The sequence below is a fragment of the Empidonax traillii genome, unplaced genomic scaffold (genome assembly GCF_003031625.1).
Source record: "Empidonax traillii isolate 1590-97213 ecotype Southwest subspecies unplaced genomic scaffold, ASM303162v1 scaffold127:size982661, whole genome shotgun sequence".
In the NCBI taxonomy this organism is placed as follows: domain Eukaryota; kingdom Metazoa; phylum Chordata; class Aves; order Passeriformes; family Tyrannidae; genus Empidonax; species Empidonax traillii.
Window position 1 is genome coordinate 510,391 of NW_020955320.1, and position 25,917 is coordinate 536,307.

The 25,917-nt window shown below is 36.5% G+C and overlaps 1 protein-coding gene across 3 annotated transcripts in view; it reads right to left on the reverse strand.

Moving 5' to 3' along the window:
• The window catches only part of RFX3 (regulatory factor X3), a 97,808-nt gene that overhangs the window by 29,317 nt on the left and 42,574 nt on the right, over nt 1-25,917 (reverse strand). For all 3 annotated transcript variants that reach the window (XM_027883502.1, XM_027883500.1, XM_027883501.1), the window contains exons 2-4: nt 20,019-20,143; nt 14,100-14,197; nt 3,476-3,734 (exon numbers count right to left, since the gene is read on the reverse strand). In XM_027883502.1, coding sequence (XP_027739303.1) covers nt 3,476-3,734; nt 14,100-14,197; nt 20,019-20,135 — 474 coding nt within the window. In that variant the 5' untranslated portion in view covers nt 20,136-20,143. The remainder of the gene's footprint in view (nt 1-3,475; nt 3,735-14,099; nt 14,198-20,018; nt 20,144-25,917) is intronic.

The following is a 25,917-nucleotide window of genomic DNA, read 5'->3' on the forward strand; positions in this document are numbered from 1 at the left end:
TTCTCTCTCCAATAATTACAACACATTTTTGGCAGGTACCATTCTTCTTTTAAAGTTAACAGCAACTTTTGCACACTGTGCTTACTACCAGAACTAATTATTTGTGGTGATACATTACATCAATATTAATTTTGCTTTTATTTTCATGCACATTTAGATTTGCACTGAAATATGATGAATTTCTGTAACAGCATGACTGGAGACCTCCTATAGTTGTTGATGACTGACGAATGACAACTGTAAATTGAAGAACAGTTGTAAAGCTCACTCGAAAACAAGATTAATAGATGGGAGCCTCTCACTGACTGACAAGCATAACAACACATTTATTACTAGAAACTGTGTGAATGTTTTAACCTTGTGATATTATGAAATATGCTGATTAGATCACCCTCTGTTTCATCACAAGAACACTCTTCAGATGTTTACATATGGGGAAAAAATTGGAAGGTGATTTATATTTTATTATTAATGTGGCAATCCAATTTTCTGGAGAGTCTCTTAGCTGTAGCTGCTCCTTCTTTAATGAGAGCTGCCAGTAAACCAGATGACTCTTTCATCCAGCTTTCAACATGCAAATTCATTTCACATAGACATTCAGCTAGGGTCAATCAGTTCTTGCTCGATGTAATCACAATCTAGTCAGGGCCAATCCACATATACTCATATGAAAATGATAATTTTGGAAAGCTGTTTATCTACTGAGCATCTTATATTGAAAGTCCTGTGATTTAAATGCCTTTCTGTTTTAGAAAAAAAGTCCCTTCTGACAGGTAGAGAAGTAGTTTATTAGGTTAGCAAAGAATATAATAGAAAGAAGCAATGAAATCAGTGGAAATGAAAAAAAGGAAAAGCTAGCGAATATTCTTCACATATGCTAACATAAACCACCACTGTACATATGTTGGAAGAGTTTTAATAGTGCACAAATCCTGATATTTTAGCTATAAAAACAGTGCTACTGCCTGATATAGCTTAAACAGACAGGTTTCTGTTGAAATGTTAAATGACAAAAATTAACATTAATTAAATACTACAACCAAAATATTAGCTCTTTATTAAACCTGAAGCAGAACTCAGAATTATATTAAACCATAATGAAAATAAAGTGAAAATAAACTTTAGGTAAAAAGTCTCTGAGTATCTTTTACTGAAGTCTGCATAAACCAAACAGCATACTTGGTGAAAAGCAAATTAGATTTTGAATTTAATTTATATAAAAGACAGTTAATAAAATTGACTTATTTTATACATTTGACTTTTAACCTGAAATTGCTTTGTTTCTTTCTTTTAACTTATCAGAAAGAGATAATATCAATTCTACAATTAATTTGCTTGTTACAGAATGTAATGGTTTGATCAGTGAGGGTGATAAACAAGAAAACAAATGAAGTTACCAGTTGAAAAGACTAGTACTGCTATAGCAAAATAAAGAGAACTTGCGATGATCATATGTACTAATAAATAAATTCTTATTAATTTCTATATCCTTTTTCTCCATATGAAAATTCTCTAAACTAATTCAAAATTTGGAAAAATTTTTGGCATATTATGCTAGCAAATCGCTCTGGATAAAGGTTATTTTGATGACTCCAACAAATTCAAGAACGAAATTCAAATACAAGAACGAAAAGAGTTATGATGGTAAAGACCAAATGAGGATCAAGTGAAACAAGCTCTACCTATCTAAAGTGCAATCCAATTAAAATATTACATAACTCTATTTTACGTAGTTTAATTATGCCCCAGTAAAATTACAACAGACTTAGTGCTTTAAAGGAAGTTTCTACTGAACCTTTAGTGTTTCAATTAACTCCTGAATATTTCAGCTGAAACACACACACCGAACCTAAAATAATAAAATCTAAAATTCCGTTATGTCCCAGTTCTTTAGCAAGAAATGACTTATAATATACTCTAATGTATACCTTCAGAATTATACTATAAAGAATAAATACCACCCTAAAAATTAGGAAACTATTTTAGTGTAAAAATGCAATTTAATAACTGTCATTTAATGAGAAGATTTTTTTCTATTCTTAAAAATTAGTTGATACAGCAGTACAGAATTTATCTTTAGCGACTAAAATAGGCTGTTTTATTAACCCACTAAGCAAGAGAAAGATGTTGCTGAAGTCACGAACCTTAGATTTTGGTCAATGTTGGCAAACATTACTTTTATTTTGGCAAAAAAAATCAAAACGGTTTTTAATTTGCAATATATAGCATGGAGTTTTGATATTCAAGTCATTCTAGGATTTCCAATTTCTAAGTAAATCAACCACCCTTTATTTGTGTTTACTGAATACATTTAAGCCTCACTTGTTTCCACATTCAGTTAAGCATCTGAAATCTGAAAGAGGAATTAAGCTTTTTTCAGAAACTCTGTTCCGCTATTAAAGTCATGTAAAATACAGGCAAACGTTATTATGCATTCTTTTTTGAAATTCAAAAATAAAATTCTTTGTTGCTAGCTGAAAGCTCCCCCTATGTTTTAGAGGGATATTATACTACTCATGAATTCATTTTTACAAGTCTTGTTCTCAGAAAAGAATTCTGCATAGTTTTTTTTATAAAATAATAATTTCTGCCATGGTACAAGAACTTTGTATTTGTCCATATCAATCACCTTAAGAATCAAAATAGAGAGAATTTATCAGATCATTTAAATTATCCAATGCTATTGGAGTGGTTACTAAAAGCTAGGTCCCATAATTTCATTGTCTTTTTGAATACTGGTGAATCTATATTAATAATGATGCTTTATCTCCTTTCTATATTTTTCAAGTCTTGCTACCCTATGTTTCACAATTCTCTTCCCCATTACTTCCAAATCTCTATGTCCAGACCAGAATACCCAGAAGGATGAGTTAAAAGTACTCATTAGGGCTATGCAGCAAAGTTAGACAAGTATAAACACGTTTTCCTAGCTGAAATACGAGCTGATTGATCAAGCTCTTCAAGGAAGTTTCTGTGCTTCTGTTTACGTATCTGCAGTATTATCTACCACAGTTATAACAGAATGCATCTTCCCACAGCACATCAGACATTTTCACAAAGAGCTTTTAATCTGGAACAGACTTTGGAGATATACTATAGATAAGTACATAAGTAAATAAAGTATTAAAATGTAGTAGCTCAGTATTCTGAACAACTGGAAATATTTTGAAATAAGCTACCAAACCTATACTAATATCGGGCAAACAAAACGAAAAAATACAGGGAAGTTATCCTCATAGTTATACTCAACAACACTGTACGTTCTTATGTTTTCAGAAAAATGAAAAATGTTAAAATTTAAGGTATGAAATATAAATATTTGCAAGTTGTCTTTAAGTTTTCATAGTATTCTTACTCCTGTATCTGGCAACATAATACTGCTATCAATTTTGTCACAAAAACTGTCAGTCTGCAAGTATATCTGAGTGACTAAGAGACCAGTCTCAAAGATTTTGCATCAGTCTGAAATACTTACTGTCGCTGGGGAGGCTCGCGTCGTGTGAGTCACCGTGTGACCAGAATTTTCCATTGAATTCCCAATCAGATAGGTCCCTCCTGAGCTGCTAATCAGTTGTCCTCCTGTTACGCCCATCTGAATCCCTCCAGTGCCCACCATGCTGTGAGACGAGACCACTGTTGTCACCTGTGCAGAACTTCCTTGAGTATCAAAGTAATTTCCCCCAGTGTTTTGAGTGTACATCTGGGTTTCTGTGTAAGGGTAAGTTGTTGATCGGCTTCAAGAAAAGAAAACAAAACGAAAATACGTTATTTGTATTTCATTTAGATGAGGGAAATGTTATAATTCTAGAAATGTCTTTACAATAGCTAAAACCAAATCAAATAAGATTGGTAAACAATCCCTGTCTCCTCAAAGAATAACATTTAATCAAGTCAAAGCATTAAATAATCAATTCAGTGTTATTGTTAAACCAAGTATCCACCAAACATTACAGAAATATTGTCAGCCTTACATGAAGAGGAAAAGAGAAGGGAAGTACAATAAAAACTGGAGATGGGCAGAGAGAGCTCATCCAATTTATAAGCAATTTATAAAGCTCCATATGTATCAACCTTTTTTAAAATCTGAAAATAAAACTTTGACTTTTTGTCAGATGTTACATATTTGCATAATGTGCAGTTTGCAAAATTACAAACAATTCATACAAATGTCAGCTAACAGAGTTCAATGTTCAAGAATTTTATGTTATCTATTGTTTTTAAATTCACTGAAGCTCTTGACTGAAGCTTGAACTCAGAGAGTTCACTGGTGTTTTGGGAAATGCACTCATTTTTAAAGGGCAGATCAAAATTGGACAGGAATTCATGTTGTGATAAAAAACTGTATTTAAGAAATAAAACCAAAACAGAACTATGACTTCTAAAAGAACAAAAATATGGAAGAAGTTAAAGATTTTTTAAAAAGTTAACATTTTTAAAATCTCTTTCAAGTGTGAAACATTTATGTGTAACTTTACCCTCACAGACTACTCAGTTACTGAAAGCTTCCATCATATTTCATGTTCTTATTTACTTATCTTGAATCATTATTCTTCATATGTTATAATCTATTTATGATTTTTGAATGTGTATTTGTTCCCATGTATTAACTTTGATCTTTATATCACTGTATTTCATGATTTTAAAGTAAATATCGTTCATTATTTCAAAGACTGAGCTTTGTATCTTGGCAAGTACGACAAGATGTAAAAACCAGTCTGTTTACCCAAGCAATAATTTTCTTACTGAAGCACAAAAATCTAAAATTTATTGCAATCCACAGGCAACACCATTTTGAATTTCAACGTTTTCAACTAACATGGAATTGCATATGCTGAGCTGAACTTCGGAAAACCATTATTTTTAAACAACTGAAGAATGTATAGCACCTTATCAACAACTAAAGTCAGAACTTCTGCTGTATTAACTATGGCCACAACAGTTTCTCCTTTCCTCTTCAGAGACTTTCAGAAACTCCAAAACTTTAGTCTTAGAATCCAAAATGTTTCATAAGCCTCATACTACGTTTTTTGCTCTCGTCCCTCTTTAAGTATTTCAAAAGCCGCAAGACCAGCTGCAGGAAACTTAAGTTAATCTAAAAGAAATTCCTTGCAGTCTGCTGAAAGCCAAGCAAAATAGTTATTTTAGAGACTAATACTCAAACAGACATTTAATCTATTACCCTTTCTTTTGGAGATTAAAATCAGTTGACCTTTGCATTGCAATAATCTATGTATGCCTTTAGGTGCTGTGGAAGTCCTGATTTATCTGTTCTCTCAAGCCAAGGTATCATAGTGATACCTTGTGATACCATAGTGATGTTATTTATCTGAAAACCACAGATTGAAATCTGCGAATTCTTAAGACTGGAAAAAACCCCACTGAGTCCAACCATTAACCAAACACGGATTTATTCACCCCTAAATCATGTCCCCAAGTGCATCTAGAAGTTTAGTGAACATTTCCAGGGATGGTCTCTACCATTTCCCCAGATTGCCTGTTCGAATGCTTGATTGCTCTTTTCAATGAAGAAGTTTTTCCTCATATCCAACCTAATCTCCCCAGGTGCACCTGGAGGTCATTTATCTTGGAATAAGTGCAATAACCACTACCAGACTGGATGTTGCATCTGTCTTTACACAATGCGAACAGTGCCATGCAGCAGAGGACAAATTTGGGGAAACATGATGCAGGCTCAGGGGAACCTTCATGGAAATGATCACCAAGTGACTGAACACTGTAATTTCTCCCAAAAGAGGAAAGAAAAACCTTGTATCAGGTATCAGTAAGGAAAGGAATGAAAGTTTAAGACCATTGTTGACAGCAAAAATAGACATGGCTAGAGGAAATACACTGTACAAAATATGTGAGGAGAAAAAAATCTCATTTGCAAAAGTGGAGTTGAATCTTTGAAGCAATGCAAACCCTAGAGAGTGTTCTGAATTTCAAAGAAAATTAGGTCATGGACTTGGTGTGGAATAGGGGAGAAAATGAATGTTTGTTTGGCTTTTGCCTTGTTTAGGTATACCTGTATATCATACATATAACCTATAAAGCTGTGTATCATGCACAGTTTCTAAACAAGGATTCAGTGTCACACTGCACCTATTTCTGCTTATAACAGTACTTTGTATCAGTAGATCAGAGTATCAGTGGGATACATCAATGGGCCACACTCCAAAATGAACACACTCTTCCCTTTTTTCCAATAAGCAGCAGGTTCTTCTAGAAGAGCAAGTTCTAGATTTGGTGATGATTTAGCAGACTTTTCACAGCTGAAATCAACTGGGTAATTAAAAGTGAGATAAAACCATTATCATTACATGCAATAATAATTGCAACTTAGTGAAGAGCCATTTAAATTAACCAAAACATAAACCACTTTATCTGAAATTTAAAAATGCAGCTTGATGAGATAACATTTTGAGAGCAGTTTAGAGCAATGTTAGAGATGTTTTAGAAAGCAGACTTGAAAGTTTTATGACCCTTTAAAATAAAATTGTGACAAAGAGGAAAATATGGTGTTATATCCTTTAGATAGACTTGAGGGATAACTCCAAATAAGGAAGTGATCTTCTACTTCTCCACAGCACTTGTAGCACAAATATGTAATACCTTCTCAAATAGCTTGACACATATCATAGTCAATTCTTTTGCATTCCAAAAAAGCATTCCAGTAAAAGCATTCTCCCCTTCAACAGCAGCATATAAAGATCTTACAGGGACTAACCCTAGTGTAACTAAAGTAATCTTGCTCTTTCTGAGAAAACATGGATGATATACTCTTGCTTGAGATACAAGGTAGGCAACAGAACATAATAGTTCTGACTGAAATACTGTGAAATCTGATGTTTACTAGAATGATGCATTAGGAAATTCATCAGTTACAAACAAATCTAAAATGTAAGCACTTAGGCTGCAGAATCCTGGTTTCCAGAAGCCTGTGCAAACTAGATCACATTTACCCTGAGAGCAAGTGACACAAAGTCAGACACTGCATGAATTTAGAACAGGTGTCTCATGTAAAGATCCCACACTGGAAATTAATGACACCAGCAAGAGTTGGACTAGAACTGTAAAGTACAATAATTACAGGCATTACCTATTATGCCTTATTGCTTGCTTATATACATTTCATAATGGCTTACAAAACATAATGATATGAAACAGATGGAGTTGTGGCATCAAGTTAAGAAAACTATTTTTTTGAACATGAAAACAGAAAATAACTGATTTCTACATTCAGTATGCATCAGTATTACCACATAAATTAAGTGCAATGTCTTGCACTACATTATGGATACTAATGCAGTGTTACTGAGCCTAACTTTTACAGACACTTAAAGACACCGACATTCTGAAGAAAGGAGACAAATAAAAGCAATGACACAGAAAGAGTAAACTTGTTGTTGTCCTTCCTTAGTTTTCAGTGTGCCCAAGCACACATAGAAAATCATTTATTCCCAGATGCGTCTATGATTTGAGTCTATGTAAATATCAAGAACCTGATCTATTGACTACTATGAATCTCTGTTTAAGCCATCCTATCATGTCTCAGTGGTTTACATTGGCTGTTCATGGTCCCAAATCTTCTTCAAATTACATTCCAGTAACTTTTGTGTTTTGCAAAATAAGTAATTAACTACAAAATTCTTATCACAAGCTGCAGGAAAATTCAAGTGTGCTAAAATGCACACCCAATTTTTTACTTGAAGCCTGTACTGGGTTTGGCTGAGATGGAACACATTTCCCCATAGCAGCCCTTACAGTGCTATGCATTGCATTGGTAGCTAGAAAGGTGTTGATAACACACCAATGTTTTGGCTACTGCTGAGCAGTGCTGGCACAGCATCCAGCACTGTCTCTCAACATTTACCCCCCCGCCCAGGTTGAGGGCATGATGTTGGAAGAGGAAACAATCAGGCCACCTGACCCAAACTTATCAAAGGGATATTCCATACCATATGACATCACCTCAGATATAAAAGCTAAGGAAAGGAGTAGGAGGCTGGGGGGCATTAATTGTTTCCAATGGCTGCCTGCTAAGAAACCATTATGAATGCTGAAGCTCTGCTTCCCAAGACATGGCTGGACATTGCTGCTGATGGGAAGTAGAGAATAAACCTTGTCATTTTCCTCTTCATTTGTGTGTGTGCAAACTTTCCCTTTTGCTTTAGTAAACTGCCTTATCTCAACCTACGAATTGTTTTCCATCTTACTCTCTCTCCCCAGTCTGGCTGGGAAGGAAGGAGATAGAGCAGCTTGGTGAGCACCTGGTGTCCAGCCAAGGTCAATCAACTACAAAGACACAGACCTTTTATACTGCAACTTGAAATACCAGTATCCCTTCACAGTGTCTGTACAAGAACAGAATCCTAATTCAAATAAGAAAACCACTCTTTTTGTTTTTCTGTAATTCTAATTCAAACAAACAAGTAACTTAATAATTTCTATATTACTCAGCAACTAATAACCTTGGAATTACTCCTGTGGGTTTTAGTATGGCTTCCTTACACAGCTTAGCAGGTAGGCATGTAAATACTTTTTTTCACTATCATCTCTGTGAGTCTTTTATGGTACTTAATTAACCAAAGTATTATTTCCTGGGATAGAAATATAATAAACACTGGATGAAAGTCAGTATTTCAAGATACAGTTATTTATATGCAGATTAGCTATTGCTCATGATAATGCTATGGTATTGCAACATGTTAGAAAACCTCCAGGTACAAAAGCCAAGAAGCTCTTTCATGACAGAATATCCTTAAACTCCTTTAAGTTTTTAGGATAATCCTGTAGTCCTTAAAGTAACAGCGAGCTTCGCAGAAACTACAGAGAACACAATCCTTATACTGAGGGAAGGCATTATCACAGCCAATGCAATGGTGCAGGCTCTGGAGGTAATGTATTCTAAGCAATGGGAAGGAATGGAAGTGCCACATATCCTACACTGTCACAACAGCACCTGAAACAGCAGTCAAATCATAACGGAGAGGGCTAGATTACCTATCCCACCCTGTCTCATACAACCTCCTTCCCACAAAGAAACTTACTCCTGTAACCAGAACATTCATTCACCACTTTTTAAGAACAAATCAAATCCCAATGGAGCAATAAGCTTCTTCCACAAAGGTCTTCCCAGTTGATCTAAACTGTTAAGACAGGAAATTATTATTTTCTATCACCCTTCCCCTTTATCAAGTAAAACTGCTAAACACAAATATCAAGACTATGAAAGGGCAATTAGTGCATCAATAACAAGAGAATGAAAACTCAAAATAAGTGATTTCCTCTGTAATAGTGAATGGTTGACCTGCTTTATTCATATACATTTTCTCTATATGGGCAATTTAAAATGTATCATTCAGAAAAAGCTTTATAAAATTTAGCTAAAACAGAGTTTCAATATTGCATATAAAACCCAAAGTAAATATGCCACTTAGAGGCATTTATTAGCCATAAAAAAGAACTGAGATCTTCAACACTCAGTCCAAGATCATTTCCCACATGGAAACAAAGCAGTAAAAGCACATACAATGCACAGCTACAGAAAACTCCACAAACCAGGGACCATAATATATGAAAAGAGAGGGATGAATACAATTCTATGTACTCTTTTCTGAGGACCTGTAAGTTAGACAGGTAAGAAAACCTTAATTTTCAGATTTCTAAAACTACTGATTAATTACTGCAGACTTATAGTTGAAGAAATATAGCACTGTTAGGAACATGTCACAGGGCTGGTACTAAATTTGCAAGACCTCAAGAGTTGGGTTTGTCAAGTTTCCTTTGTTTAGACTTGTCTGTGCTAGCCTAGAGCATTGTTCTTGCAGTAATTGTCAAACAATCAGATAACTGTTACTTAATCCGCTTCCAATTTAGCTTAGCTTTCTAAGATTGTGTGGTATAAAACCTATAATCAAAATGGTCATTCACTGTTTTATCTAACGGAGTAACAGCAAATAGCTGTTCTGTATAGAATAAACAATCCATGACCCCAGATTAAAAATACAGTAAGAGGATCATGGCATAACACATTCAAGAAGTATCCAGCAAATGTAAAACATGTAAAGCACATTCAGATGTAATAAGGACATGCAAAGCAATGAAGATGAATAAGGTGTAGACTATGTTAGAACACATTAAAAATGGCTGCAAGTAGATACAGAGTGAATAGAGACCCCCACTACTCATCATACTTGTCCAGACATAACACTTGTGATAGTGCTAAATTGATGCAACTCTCTGTGACTCTTTCTCAGACAGAAGCCATTCACCTGAGTATGCAGAAGGGTAGTAAAAGGGTACAGTGAATGCCAGAGAAAAATGGATAGATCCTATTAAGTAGTAGGAAAATAACAACCTTAACTGTATTAATAATAATTTTTTTGACAGTTCAGATTTCAATTAATAGTACTGTGGTGGGTTGACCCTGGCTGGACGCCAGGTACCCTCTAAAGCCTCTCTCTCTCACTCCCCTCTGCAACTGGACAGAAGAAAGAAAAAAAAAAAACAAAACGAAGGATTCATGAGCAGAGATAAGAGCTGGGAGAGGTCAGTTACAGATCCCCATTGCAGGCAAAACAGACTCAAAGTGGGGATAATAATTAATTTGATTACTAAAAGGTTCAGAGCAAAAGAGTGAGAAGCAATATAATCTTAAAAATACCATCCCCCCATCCCTTCATCCTTTCAAGTTCTACCTCCTTCCTGCAGCAGTACAGGGAGACAGAGAACGGAGGCCATGATGAGTTGTTTCTGTCATTGCTTAGAGAGAGGAGTTCTTCCCCTGCTTCCCATGGGGTCCCTCTCATGGGAGACAGTCCTTCACAAGCCTCTCCAGTGTAAGTCCATCCCACAGGTAACAATTCTTCACAAAACTACTGCAACGTGGGTCACTCCTCCATGGGGTGCAGTCCTTCACAGATGAGCTGTACTGATGTCGGTCCCCCACAGAGAAGTCCTATAAGGGAAAAACCTGCTCCTGCGTGTACTCGTCTCTCTACGGTTGCAGGTCCCTGCCAGGACTCTGCTCCATTCTGGGCCTTCCATGGGTCAGCCTCCTTCATGCATCCACCTACTCTGGTGTGGATCTCCTCCACAGGCTGCAGGGGGGTCTCTGCACCCCGATGGTCCTCCATGGACTGCAGGAGCACAGCTGCTCCACCATGGTCTGCACCATGGGCTGCACCTCCCCTCCCTCCTTCTGCACTGACTCTGGTGTCTGCATTGCTGTTCACATGTTCTCACTGCGCTCTTCCCTTGATGCAATTTTCAACTGTGCAGTAACTTTCTTTCCATTTCTAAATACGTTATCACAGAGCCATTACTATCACTCCTGACGGGCTTGGCCTTGGCCAGTGGCAGAAAGCCCGTCCTGGAGCTGGCTGGCATTGGCTACACCAGATGCAAGCGAAGCTCCTAGCAGCTGCTAACAGAAGTCATCCCTGTAGCCCTTGCCTCGCTACCAAAAACCTGGCAACAGAAACCTAATACAAGTAATAATACATTCTTGGGCATGCATACACAGTGTGTTTCGCCAATATAAACCACATAAACTGTTGTACAACAAATTTGTAAAGAATGAGGTTTGGATGCAATTGCAATTCTTCGAAAATCCCAGCAATCGAAATCCTCTTTGTCACATCAGAATTAGAATGTATATGCCTACATATCACAATCTATGTAGGAAGAAAGTTTATGTATAATATGTGGAACCAACTGGCTTCTTACTCTAGGTGCAGCCATAACAGTCTTAATATATTCTAAACAACCAGGTAAGCCTGAACATGTCATCAATGTCAATAATGCATTTTTGTTTCATGATAGAGTGACATGCTTGACAAGCAAAACTGTTGTTAACTAGAGACAAATGTAGATTACATGGTTCAAATATTTTCATATCATACAATGTATATGACAAGTTGAGTGTTACACTCCTTGTATTATCATATTGCCTCCAACTATAATAAAACCAAATAACTTTTAAGTGTAGGCATGATACAAAATGCGTGGGAAGAACTGTTGTAAGAATAATGTATTATATGAATACAACAGTTACAAATGACTAAGACTCTAAAACCTGACAAAATTCTTACTTTTATAATGGAAAGAATTGGGTAACTTTTTCTTCACAGATATTCTAATGGTATCCTTTGTTGCTATTGCATATGGATTTTGAGTGAATTATTCTAAAATAAAGGATAATTCTTTCATAAAATCATAGAATGGTTTGGGTTGGAAGGGACCTTAAAGATCATCTAGTCCAGCCCCCATGCCACAGTCAGGGACACCTTCCACTAGACCAGGTTGCTCAAAGCCCTGTCCAACCCAGCCTCAAACATTTCTGGGGATAGGGCATCACAGCTTCTCTGAACAACCCATTCCTGCGCCTCACCACCCACTGAGCAAAGAATTTCTCCCTCATACCTGATCTAATCTAATCTAGATCTCTCCTCTATTAGTTTAAAACTGTTCCCCCTTGTCCTATCACTATCTGCCCATATAGGAAGTCCCTCTCCTTCTTGTAAGCTCCCTTTTAAGTATTGGAATGTCACAATGAAGTCTCTCAGCCTGTCTTCATAGGAGAAGTGCTCCAGCCTCTGGTCATCTTTGTGGCCAAATCTAGATTAGGCTCACATGCTAAGGAGAGCTTTCTGCTCTTATATCCCACTGACTGATTCAGACCCAGAAACACTATAAAATAATGGAAACCTGAAGATTCACAAAAAGCATTAGTTACATCTGCTTCTGTTTTTCCCTAGGACTGCAATCAGTAATGTAGTACACTTTCTATACACTTCCAAAAGCGCAAATAGTACAAAGAAGAATTTAAAGTAATACGTGAAAAGAGAAGCTCAATAAAAAAGTTATTTAAGAATGCCCTCTTTTGGAGGCTAACAGTAGACTATCATGGTCGCAATGAAGTTATGATGGCACTGAGTGCTGCTGTACAGGCGTGCTGGTTATGGCTGGGGTACAATACTTTCTTCACAGTAGATAGTATCAATGATGTTTGTAGCACAAGACCGAAACACAGCCCTATACTATCTACAATGAAGAAAATTCATCTATCCCGGACAAAACCAGTACAATAGGGAAATCTGATGCATACTTAAAATATCTTGTTTAGAATTTACAAGTGAGAAGAAAATGGACAAGACAGTACATGAAAAATCAATTCACTGAAATGAGGTAGTAGAAACAACCAAAGAATGCTGTCCGTGTCAACATCATAAATCTCTGAACCAGATAATACTGCTCTTTTGGACCACTTTTGGATTACCATCAAAAAATAATAATACCTTCAGACAAAAAAAAAAAAAAAAAAGCTTTCTAAATTGTACTTCTTTTAAAGCCAGTTAAACAGCAAAAATGGTAAATGCAAATTGAGGTAGAGAGGCTCCTTCCTAAGCAACACACACCTACTTTGAAGTTTAAGCCAACTTCAAAACTGGTGCTGCTCCAAGTCAGAGATTAGACTAGGTAACATCCAGAGATCACATAAAATCTAGATTACTTTTTCTATCTTTCTAAGCTCGTGTATTAGAGAAGAAACTAGATGATAGAAAAGCATGTTTGGGGAAGCAGGAAACGCACATTTGTGCAGAAAAGAGGTTAAAGAAGCACCTTCCTCTGCTTCTCCTCATTCCTTTGGGAAAAAGTACTGATCTCATTTTATGAAACACAGGAATGAAATTACATTACCACTTTCTTTAGATAATAACCACCACTGCTGCACCTTTACATCATTTGCCACCAGGATTGCAGCCAGGAAGACAGAAGGCCCTGCCTTCTGTCCTGAGGACAGAAGTTACCCATGAACTAGATACTTTTACAAACAACACTATGCTGTACAGGTAATTCCAGGTAAGTGCAACTAAAACAATCCCAAGAAGTCTATTTATACAAAACTTGTGCCTTAATAAAATCAGTGTGAATTCATATTTTCATCCAACAAACTACTATGACACTAGGAGAACTCTGATTGAATAATTTTTCTTTCCAATTCAACATACATTAGTTGACAGAAATTGCCCAAAAATATGTATTTAACTTCACATTTTAATTATCATTCAAATTCTGAACATTTGCCAACTTACATAGCTCCATTAGTGTAGACTGTGTCACTTCCCTCCACATACTGAACCTGGGCTGGGTATACATGCTGTACCTGTTGCACAGTCTGCACTTGCTGTACCTGAAAACAAGAAAACCAGAAGTTTGGTTCTAAACAGCTTCTAAACAATATGTGATATCTCTGCTGTCATAATTACTGAAGGTATATCAAAGTGCTAGCAAAGAAAATTACTGTTTCTATACAATAATTGTGCTGTAAGTTTGGTAAATGGAGCCCTAACTTTGAAGATGCACTTTCAGTGAGCATACATATCTTCGGTGCCAAAGACATAACTAATCAGAGAACATAAAGATGAAATGAAGTGTAACACTGCTTGGTACCAAGCTGAAGAATCACATTAACTACAGAAGAAAGAATAATTTGATCATATTTATTCTTTTTCTTATTCCATTTCAGTCCTAAGTAACACAAGCCTTAAAATCATAGCTCAAATGTGCTGCAGTAAGTTTAGAAACAAAAGTTCACATTAAGACACTTTAGCTCTTGTTTAATGAGTTAAATTACAGTGATGCAAGTTTTTTTCCCAGTAGTGCTTTGAACCACTGTACAATTATGGAACAAATCCCATAGTGTGAGTAACCCCTTTCCTGGAATATAATCAGCTATAACAAACTCTGACAAAACCTGGTTTTGCATCAATGATCTAAACAACAAGAGGCAGTAAGGCATGGATTCTCTTCACTCATATTGCTGGTGATAGTCGCACATCAATTCCTTTGATTCATATACTATTTAGGAAAGCTTCACCAAATTTCCTCTCCAGTTTTAATTTTTTGTCTTCTGCCACAGTAAAGATGAAGAATTCCATATTTTACACCTGCCATCATTCAGAGAAGCCATATTTTGGTCCAAGAGCAGTCCAGAATCTAAAATATGCAAAAGGATTTAAGAGATTTCACAGACTGACACAATTTTACCCATGGAATCAAATCCAGAAAGTGACAATGCACTTATTTAGTAAACGGATATAACAGTAAGTGACTGTAATTTTTCTCAGATTTATTGTTACAAGGCAACTTCAGCCTAATCCAGTTGGTGCTAAGGACTGCAAACACCATAACCCCCAATAAGTCTTGGTTTTGCATTTGATAAATCACCTCCATGAGCTCTTTGAGAATATCCTAGTCTAATACCTTCTCCTCTGCTGTATTTTAAAAAATTCTGTAAATAAGCACATTTTTCCTAATTTATAATATTGACTCTGATTGTGAAACAAAAAACCTTGATTTTCACAGAAACCTTCCCTTAGGTTGACATTAAACACCAAATTCTGAAATAAAAAAAAACAGCTGAAGTTTTGAATGCATACTAGCATGATGAAAAATCACATTTCTTCTGCCCATTAGCAGCAATGAGACAGAAACTGTATATTGATAAAATGGAACTCTACATTACGTACAAACACAGCACTGAAACACATTCCCCTTCCATACAAGTTACTATATTCTCCCATTATTCTTGGATATATCTGCTACCATTTCAAAAACATCATATTCAGCACAGAACTAAGGTGATACTTCAGAGACAAACTGTATGGAGTGCATCAAAGCTCAGTGCCTACTGGACAGGGAACTGAAAAATTCCAAAATGTGTTTATCTTCTGACTTGGAATAACAACAACAAAAATTTATTTTACCATAAAATAAAATATCAAAACTTGATAAAATTACAGTTTTCATGGCTTCATTTCAAATTTTTGACCGATTTTTACAAAAATCAAAGTAAATTATATTCTTCATTATACTACCTCGGACGAACAAATTAAGTTATGTTTTATCTATAAAAAAAGTTATATTTTGCCTATGAAAGTTTCTCATACTGAAATGTAGAAATTACATGGAAGAATAAAACAAAATATAAGAGCAAACTTTGACTTCCAAGAAAAAGTGCATATGTACTAAGCAAAGAGTAGCACAATAGAGCAAAATGTATATATGTATAAAAGGATTTTTACATTACATTTTAGAAAGTACATAAAATTATCTACCAAGTCTATGTAAACAGCTTGGTTGTTCAACACTTTCTGTCCCCTGAGATAAAAATAGTTTTTGTCCTTCATTAGTATGGACTACTTTTGGCAAGTAACATACAAATACCACATTCTGTAGCATTCTAAGCACATTCATATTTATATAATGGCTAATGTCAGTTCATGATTATGCTTTTCATTTGCTAAACATGATTCTGCATTAAGAACAATTTTGATTAGCAGAGGTCTGCATCTCTAGTTATTGACACAATGCTTTGAGAACGCGATTGCCACTGTGTATGTGACTATGAACAAACGATTTTCCCAACCTCTGATGTGTGGATATACTTTAATAAAATAGCTTATATGACTATTTTTAGTTTTATTTCTCCAGTCCTTCCATATTGCACAGCATAAGCTATGAAGTGAGTTTAATTTTGAATCCGTAGAAGCTTACTGCACTATTCTGAATAGTTTCTGTTGAAAAAGTAATGATGCATTAATTAAAAATCTCTGTATTTGAGGAAACAAGAGTAGGAAAATTCCTCAGGCTATTTAAACAGAATTTAATTACACACACACATTTTTGGTCTTACTGTTGTAAGACCTTACTGCTTTTTGCTTACCATTCCTCTCTATCCATCTCAGACTGACTGCTGCTGTGTTGTATGAAACCAGCTGCCACTGGTGCCACTTTTGAAAGAGAAAGAATCCAGGTTTTCATTAATGGTACCTCTTTTGTTCCTATTTTTGGAGCATCACAAGCAGACTTCTACAAGCCCTGTATTCATACCAGCTATATGGAAATTAGGGATTTGGTTTAGGTGAAAATATTAAAAGTTACTCTTTTGTCGTTTCCTCAAAAGACAGAATGCTTCAGTATAAACACGGCTGAACGGAAAAGGCTCTTAGTCTACCCTTCCACTTACTCAGCTTGCTCTTCCTCAGAGCAAAAATCTTTCATTTTAAAAAAGATACATATTTTGTGTGCATGAAATGACGGCATGAAAACAACCCCAAATTAATGCATTTAGGAGATGTCATTTAAACACAGTGTATATACAGGAATAGAAACATGGGAAACAAAGACCTCCCTAGGAAAAACGAAATGCTATACACTGCTTTAATATTAAGTAAAAGCAAATTCATCTAAAATTGCACTATTCACTAGAAAGTACTAATAAATTAATGCAAATGACAATACAGAAGTTTCAGTTTGCACTGAATGTTGCATATACACAGTCATGTTACAGTATCCTTTAAAAAAATCCTAGAAGTGTCTCATTGTTTTTAGCAATTTATATTCAGAACATAATATAATCCAAATGTGAATATTCCTACATAATTTGGATACAGCTCACACTATTAAACTGTTCCTTCTAAACCATGGAAAAAACAAAACCTCATCTTATCGACTATGCGCCTAAAACCTTCTCTCCAGCTTTCAACACTAGTAACTTTAAATGTGCAAAAAATAAGCCCTCCCTGTGCCATCAAAAGAATGGCTTTATTAAAATAGCCCTCTTTCTCCACATTTTCTTTAGACAAACTGGCCCATTCCTACCAAATCTACATAGAGACAGTATTAACCTAGGGCAAATGCGACCTATACACACATAATTTTTAAGGACAAATCACACCTGCAACCCTACAATTGAAAATATCTATCACACCTACGATCTTTATCACATTTCTTGCTGGCATACTATATTCACATTTTTACGCTTTTTTTTCCTCACTACTCATTCTCTTCCATAGTAGGATTAGATCTCTCTATACAAATCTCCCATACATACATTTAATCACTGCAATGCCATTTGCACTGGATTTCCAAGCATTCTTGCTGCACCTTCAAACCCTCACCCTTTAGCTTTCCTTTCTGAAACATTATGTTGATGATACAGTCAGTGTTAAAAATCAACCAGAAAAACATAATTTGATATCCCCAAAGGAAAAAATAATCCAATATAACTATGATGTATTCAATGCAAGGGAATACCCAGAATTAGGAGTACTAAAGGAGATGCATGTAAAGTTGATCAGGGACAGCTTTACATACTCAGGTAGCACAACAAAAAATTCTGTTTGCTGTTCTAATTAAAGTATAATCAAAGAAGGAAAACCCCAATCTGCTCCTAGGCTTCTATGCTTTGACATGAGTGTTACATTATTAAGGGAAAACTGGAATAACTTCAGGAAAGATATAGACAGTTGGTGACAAAGATTAATGCATTATTTACGTGGGAAAATATGTTAAGGAAAGTTCCCAGTCTGACCATTCACAAGACTCTCTGGCAGTCACACTCTCAACACCGAAGACTTTAACTGCTGGGCCTGAGGTCCCCTCACAGTGAGCATCTCCAGTCAACAAATAAGGATCCCATTCTATCCTAGAAGTTTTCAAAAAGGTAGAAACTTTGCACAAGCAAATTTAACAAACCAAAGTCCTGCTCGTTTTTCATTCTGCTGTAACAAAAATGCATAGAATTTGTCCTTAGAGTTCAATTAAGACAACTATTAGAACTGCAACATTATAAAGTATCCTATATGTATATGTCACTAACTGGTTACCCCTCTTCAATCTCTCACATTGATCAGTACTTCACAAGTTCAGTATGTAACATTGAGCCATTGTATGTAAATCTTACATGCTGAAAACAAGCACTACCAAATTGCCATCTTATATCTGAAAAGCTGAATAAGAACAAGTCATATAAACTACATCTACTAAACATCTGTTATCATATAGACATCATATAATAACAACTGTTATAATTTAGAAAATAAAACCCAAACAAATCATCCAGATTGTATTTCACAAAGGAAAATGTGCTGCACTACACAAACCTTACAAAAGGGTTACAGACAAAAATCTCCTACAAAGGTTAGCTAAGTTCATCCTATAGTAATGGAACTATGAGGCATTAGAAACTGAGGCTCTGTATCAGGAATAGAGTATTAGTGAAATGTTTGAGACTCTGGAACACATACCTGAAAATGCACTGGAATTTGAGAACTCCAAAAATGCTGAAAAATTTGATTTAGAGAAAAGTGTTCCACTGGCACAGAAACAAATGTCAGTATTTAATAATTTACCTCTAGTTCTTATATGGTTGATTCTGAAACTGTAAACTCAGTTTTTGATGAAAAACAACAACAGATGTCACCCAGAGTACCCATCACATGAACAGCTAATTTCTGTGTATTCTGGAAAAGTCCTGGACAGCCATAATGGCTTTCACACTGAGTCCCCATTCTGTACCTTCATACCTTTCCTTTTTAGCTCCCCATTTTCTTCTGCCACCACTCCTTCCAAAGCTCATGGGTGCTCCGTAGGAGTGACAATTTCATGTAACAGAAGACTGCACTGTGCTGGCTGCTACAAAAGTATTCTTCCTTCCCTGGCAAATGCACATTATGAATTACCAGTTGTCCTACCACCAATATTTTCATGACACTATGCATAGACCTGTGGGGAGTCAAGCCTAGAGATGAAAAGGACAATGCTTTCCATTTTTACTTTTGTATTGCACTTACTTGGACATCCAAATGGATGGAGAAATGATACAGTCAATAATATCAGACACATATCCATTATTTAAAGAAAAAAATGTAAATATTCAGTAACATACAGTAAATTTCTATTTCTACTGCATGAAGTCCATAACAAACTACTGTTGGAATCATGTATGTGTACTACCAGAGCTTGTCAGGTGCTCTAGTTAAAGAACAGATCCTGAAAATAGCTTGCCTTTCTCTGGCTATTTTAATTTCAGCAAAACAAAATCCATAAGAGCAGAGCAAGAGTTCATTTAGCAAGTCTTGTATAAAAACAAGTTCTTCACTACCTTGTAAAGAACTATCATTCTGAATTTTTGTTTTTTAATCTTCCCACAACTAACAGCCACGTACCTGCTGCTGAACTGGTACTTGCTGTACTACCTGTGTGGGCACTGCTGCCTGGCCAGCCACAGATGTCTGTAAAGTCACAGTCGAACTTGTATCCGCCCCAGTCTCCGATGTCTGCATTGTGATCTCTGAATAAAATTAAGACATAAAATTAAAATGTTAGTACAATGATGTTTTTATTTTGGCACTTATATTAGCACTCTAATTTGTCCCTTATCTCTATCTGGATTTTAAAATTATCTAACACCAATCTTGGTATGAGCCAAAAGTTTTTTTCACCTACTAGCATATGAGTTAGTATAAAAGGGTTTTTATATTACTTTTACCTAACTTACATTCATATCCTTTGTTTAAGTATGAAGAAACATATACCACTAATCTGAGTTTCATCACTTTAAGAATAACTCAGAAAAATCAGCAGCAAATCTTATCTCAGCTTGAAAATAATTGGTCATCATTCAAAATCACTTTTAATCTGGCTTACTGAAGTACACTAAAATCTCTACAGATTCAAATTCAAAGCCAAACTTCAAAGAGGCCACAGAATGAAGGGGTCTAATCTAGAAAGCAAACTCTGAAAAGCATTTAATAAGTCATAGTTAAAAAGGAACTCAAACAACCAATAGAAAGCATTAAAGCAACCATTGTACTTAAAATCTGAGAAGAAACTTTTTGACACTCATATCATAGAGAAATACATACACAGTAGACAAGGGTCTATGATCATGACCCTAACATTTAAAGGGAACAATGGAAATTTGGGTAGAACACAGAACTGGTTCAAGACTCAAGGAAAATGCCTGATAAAGAAAACTTATCAGAAAGACAACGAAGGATGACATGGTCTCATAGGAAATACAGACTGAGAGCTGCAGATTCCAGAATTTTGCAGAGCAGAAATGACAACACAGTCGACTGGTGACAAACCAAAATAAATTCAAAACTGTGAATCAGCCTTTTTCTCCCCTTCTTTTTTTATTTCTCTTAAGTAGTGGATGATTAACCAGTGAAAACAATAACCAGATGAGGCAGGTTCTTCTTCACCTGGTATCTTAAAAAACAGAAGACTGTATACATCTGTGAAGAATCACAGTGAGCAAACACAACCACTAAACTGTAAACCAAATGTTCTGTAATATAAAATTTTACTGTCCTTAAGCTCTCTTAATCTATATTAGCTACAAAAATGACTGGCATTATCATGCATAATAAAAGAGATTTATGTGCAAAAAAAAAATCTATAAATATTTAGAATGACCTATGTGATTTATTTTTTTTTTTTTTTAGTTTAACTCATGAGACCCAGGTAGCTGGCAGAGAAGAGACCAGACTTTAGTCCCTACCACCACCACCAAATAACAACCTCTCCCAAAAATCCCTACAATATTTTATTGAGACAAAACCATAATAAAAAATTCAGGGACATACCATTACACTGGCTGTCAACAGCAGACTCCCTTTTCAGAGCTAGGTTCCACAGCAGTTTAAATTGATTTAAAGCTGGGTTTCTGCAGTTCCTTCATCCAACTACCTCTAATTCACTTTGCATTGAAATGCATCCAGTGCAAAGAAGGAAACAGGTATTTAAATATGGAATGGCGTCAGGGGATAGGATCAGGACCTTGCCAGCTGGGACCACTCTTGGTTTAAACTCCAGGTTTGGTCTATGGGATACCTGAGAGATTTAACTGCTTCTTCTGAAGTATTCAGAAAGACCGATAAATTCTTGATCAAACCTTTTTCAGATTAATCAACACATTATAAGAGTTTCATATCAACTGAACCCTACATTTTTACACAGTGGAAGCACTTCAGGACCCACCAAACCTGACAAAAATCAGGATACAAAAGTAAAAGACAGAACAGAACTTGACAGATAACATTTACGTGTTAAAGATGATAATAATTAAAATGGATGTGCACAGCCTCCATGCTGCTAGAAAGCTAGGACATAGTTGCCATTACTAAAAGTTGGTGAGATGACCCCCATGACTGAAGTGCAGCCATCAATAGCAACGGGCTGTTCAGAAAGGACAGGCAGGGGAGGAGGGATGGATGTACTGGCTTTGTGTGGCAAGGTTTAGGGTGTAGACAATGGGGACTACACAGGTGGCTCCTCTGAGCAGCTGTCAGAAGCTCTACCTATGTCTGACAAAGACAGTGCCAGCTGGATCCAAGATGGAATCACTGCTGACTACGGCTGAGCCCATCAGTGGCAGTGGTAGTGCCTCTGGTATAACATGCTTAAGAAGGGGAAAAAACAAGTTACGGGGCAGAAGCAAATTGCAGTCACAGAAGAAAGGAGGGAGAAGATGTGAGAGAAACAGCCCTGCAGACACATCAGTGGAGGAGGCACAGAATATGCTCCAGGTGCCCAAGCAGAGATTCCCCCAAAGTCCATGGTGAGGTAGGATGTCCCCCTGCAACCATAGAGGTCCATGAGGTCCTGCAGCCTGTGGAGGATCTCACAGAAGAGTAGGTGGATGCTATGATCCCATGAGAAGCCCTAGATCAGGGTTCTGGTAGGACCTAACAGACCCATGGAGAGAGGAACCCATGCTGGAGCAGGTTTACTGGCAGGACTTGTGACTTGAGGGGTCACATACTGGAGCAGTCTGAAGTTTCTGAAGGACTGCACACCATTGAAGGGACCCACACTGGAGCAGTTTGTGGAATAACTGTAGCCCATGGGAAGGACACATGGAGAAATTCATGAGGATTGTCTCTTGTGGGAGGGAGGGACCCCACAACGGAGCAGGGGAAGAGTGTGAGAAGTTGTCCCCGTGAGAACGAACAGCAGCAGAAACAATGTGTGATGAACTGATGTTAATCCCCATTCCTAATCCCCCTGCACTGCTAGAGGGGAGGAGGTAGAGAATTAGGAATAAAGTGCAGGGTGAGGGGAAGGTATTTTTAAGATTTTGGTTTACTTCTCACTATCCTACTCTGATTTGATCGGCAATAAATTCAAATAATTTTCCTCAAGTTTTGCATGTGATGGTAATTGGTGAGCCATCTCTTCCTGTTCTTCTCTTGACCAATGAGCTTTTGGTTATATTTTCTCTCCTTAGTCCAGCTGAGGAGGAGAGTGATAGGGCAGCTTTGGTGGGCACCTGGCATCCAACCAAAGACTGCTTCCATTATTCTGGTCTAAGTCTCTATCCTAAACACAAAACTTTATTATAGCTCGGTACACAGTATAGATTTTTCCATGTAGATGCCATACAGTCAACCTTAAATATCTTCCTATTCGCTGGAAGTCTTTCTAGCACCACATTAGTGATGCAGATTCTTTTACATCACAGCAATATTGAGAAATTACAAAAACACATTTTTATAATTGTGCTGGTTTTGGCTGGGGTAGAAATAGTTTTCTTCACAGTGGCTTGTACGGTGTTGTGTTTTGGATTTCTGCATAACAGAGGGTTGACAATACAAAGATGTTTTTATTATTGCTGAGCAGTGCTTGCACAGAGCCAAGGCCTTTCCTGCTTTCCCTACTGCCATGGTGGGAAGGAAGCTGGGCTGCATGGGAGGATGGGAGAAGATAGACTGGACAAGTGTTTGTCCCCCAACTGACCAACAGGATATTCCATAATACATGGTATCATGGTCAGTACATAAAGTGAAGGGAAGAAGGAGGAAGGGGGCATATTTGGAGTGATGGCGTTTCTCCTCCCAAGTCACTGTTACACAGGATGGGGCCCTGCCCTTCTGGAGATGGCTCAACACCTGCCTGCCCATGGGAAGCAGTGAATTAATTCCTTGTTTTGCTTTGCTTGAGTGTGCAGCTTTTGCTGTCCCTATTGAACTGTCTTTATCTCAACCCATGTGTTTTCTGGCTTTTATCCTTCCAATTCTCATCCCAATCTTACTAGTGCAGGAGTGAGCAAACGGCTGTCTGGGGCTTAGTTGTAGGCTGGGGTGACGCCATGACATAAATGCAGTCTCCATTTTTTCACCGACACTGCACCTAAGCAAAAGAACTGCACATTGCAGCAGAAAAGATGTCATGCTTGCCTAACTGGACCGTCAGGTGTACCACAAGAAACAGATGAACGTTTGACAAGGTCCTTTTTATTCTGTCTAATTAAGCAGTTGGACACACCCGTCTGTTAATGATATTGCTTTGTATTGTTGCAGGACGTGAATGTAAGCTAAACAGGCACCTTCCGAAAGACGACTAATTAACCCCTCCAAGTGGGAAAAAGATACTGTCCAGACCCAGCTGCGAATGCAACAAGAATAGTATTTCCTCAGTCTAATGGGCAGAGTTTAGGCAAAGCTACAATGCTGAAAACCACTTATTTTCTGTATACTCTTTGCAGTTTCATGTTGTGTGTTAAATTCCCTAAAGATTCTTTAAGATATCCAAATTCTCAGTTTGAATCCTTCTGCTTTCTAGACTTGAAGTACAGACAGAATGGTTTAAGAGTCTAACCTACTCTACTATATATGAAATGAGATTGTTAAAATGTGTCAGATAACTGTTCATTTTATTCCTGGACTACTTCACATTGAACTAATTTACTTTTTCAAGCTACCAGAGTTTGCAAAGTTTTATTCAGCTACATATGCTTTATTGTCTAGATCAAATAATGTAGCAGGCTTTTAATTCAATGCAGAAAATGAAAGCCTGTAATTTACTTTCAAGTGCAGCAAGAAATTTCTTTTTTCTCCTCTAGAAGGCTAAACAAAACATCACAGAAGGTAAACTGAACCAGATCTTGTAATCACATGCAGTAATGGCAGGCTTTTAATAGTTGGAATAAAAGGCTAATCTTAAGATCTTATCTATTTATAATGATGAATAGCCAATATACTAATTAAGAATTTGTGGCAACACAATAAAGGAAAACTTCTCAGAACATTAAGTTTCAAAAAGTAATACCAAATGCTTGGTTCCTGAACAATAGTATAAATGGAAATAATTTTCAGTAATACACTAGCTTCACATAAGCATTCCAATTTTGGTACAAACAAAAACGTTATGAATAATTGCCTTCAAACAAGCATGTTATAAATTTGAAGAAACCATTTCTGTGAGTTAACCATAGGGTAGAAGAGGGGTTATACACGCTATTCATGGGGGAAAAACAAAACATTACAAATAGTTTCTGGATACTAATATATTTTCATATTAGAACACCAGTTTCTTCCTAAGCACTATATGATTATTTGTTCTCTCCCAAGGGAATGCCAAAGCAGGCAGAACTCTCCCTGATTTTAGAACCACTTTTAAATATTTCTGTTAGCTACATGAATTTCATTAGTTTTTTCCAGATTTTCATAGATCTGTGGGAGGAATAATAGTTAACCGAATGGCACAAAAAGAAGTTTAGAAGCTACTTCTCTGGATTCACATATACTGCCCAACAGTAAAACCCTATAAAAGCAGAATAACAAACAGAAGGGTGAAGTACAGAGAATAGACCTATGCAAAAAGCAACTCCCAGTAACTGCTTCCAAGTGAGTTCATAAGATCAAAAAGAAATGTCTTGACAGTTTGTTAAGCACCTAAGAACATTGCTGGTCAACAACTGTCATAATGAAATTCTGTATTTCCAGCATATGGACAGCACATGGATGCTTAGGATGAATGACTACTTCACAACTCTCTCACTTTGGTCTATCTATTAATTTGGCCTGCACAAACATAAAAACTGTATTTTCTCTAGGTGGACAATGTATCAGTATTACAAAGCAGCCCTACACAAAAATACATATCAGCAAAAAGATTACATTCAAAAGCAAACCAAAACTTCTTAAGAGTTTTTGTTGTGACAAAATTAGCACATACAGCTGTTAAAAGAAACAAAATTAGTAAACCATCAATTACATTTATGCTGTTCTAAAGTCTGTCCACTGGAGATTTTGTGAATGGAAAAGTCCAGGTGATGTT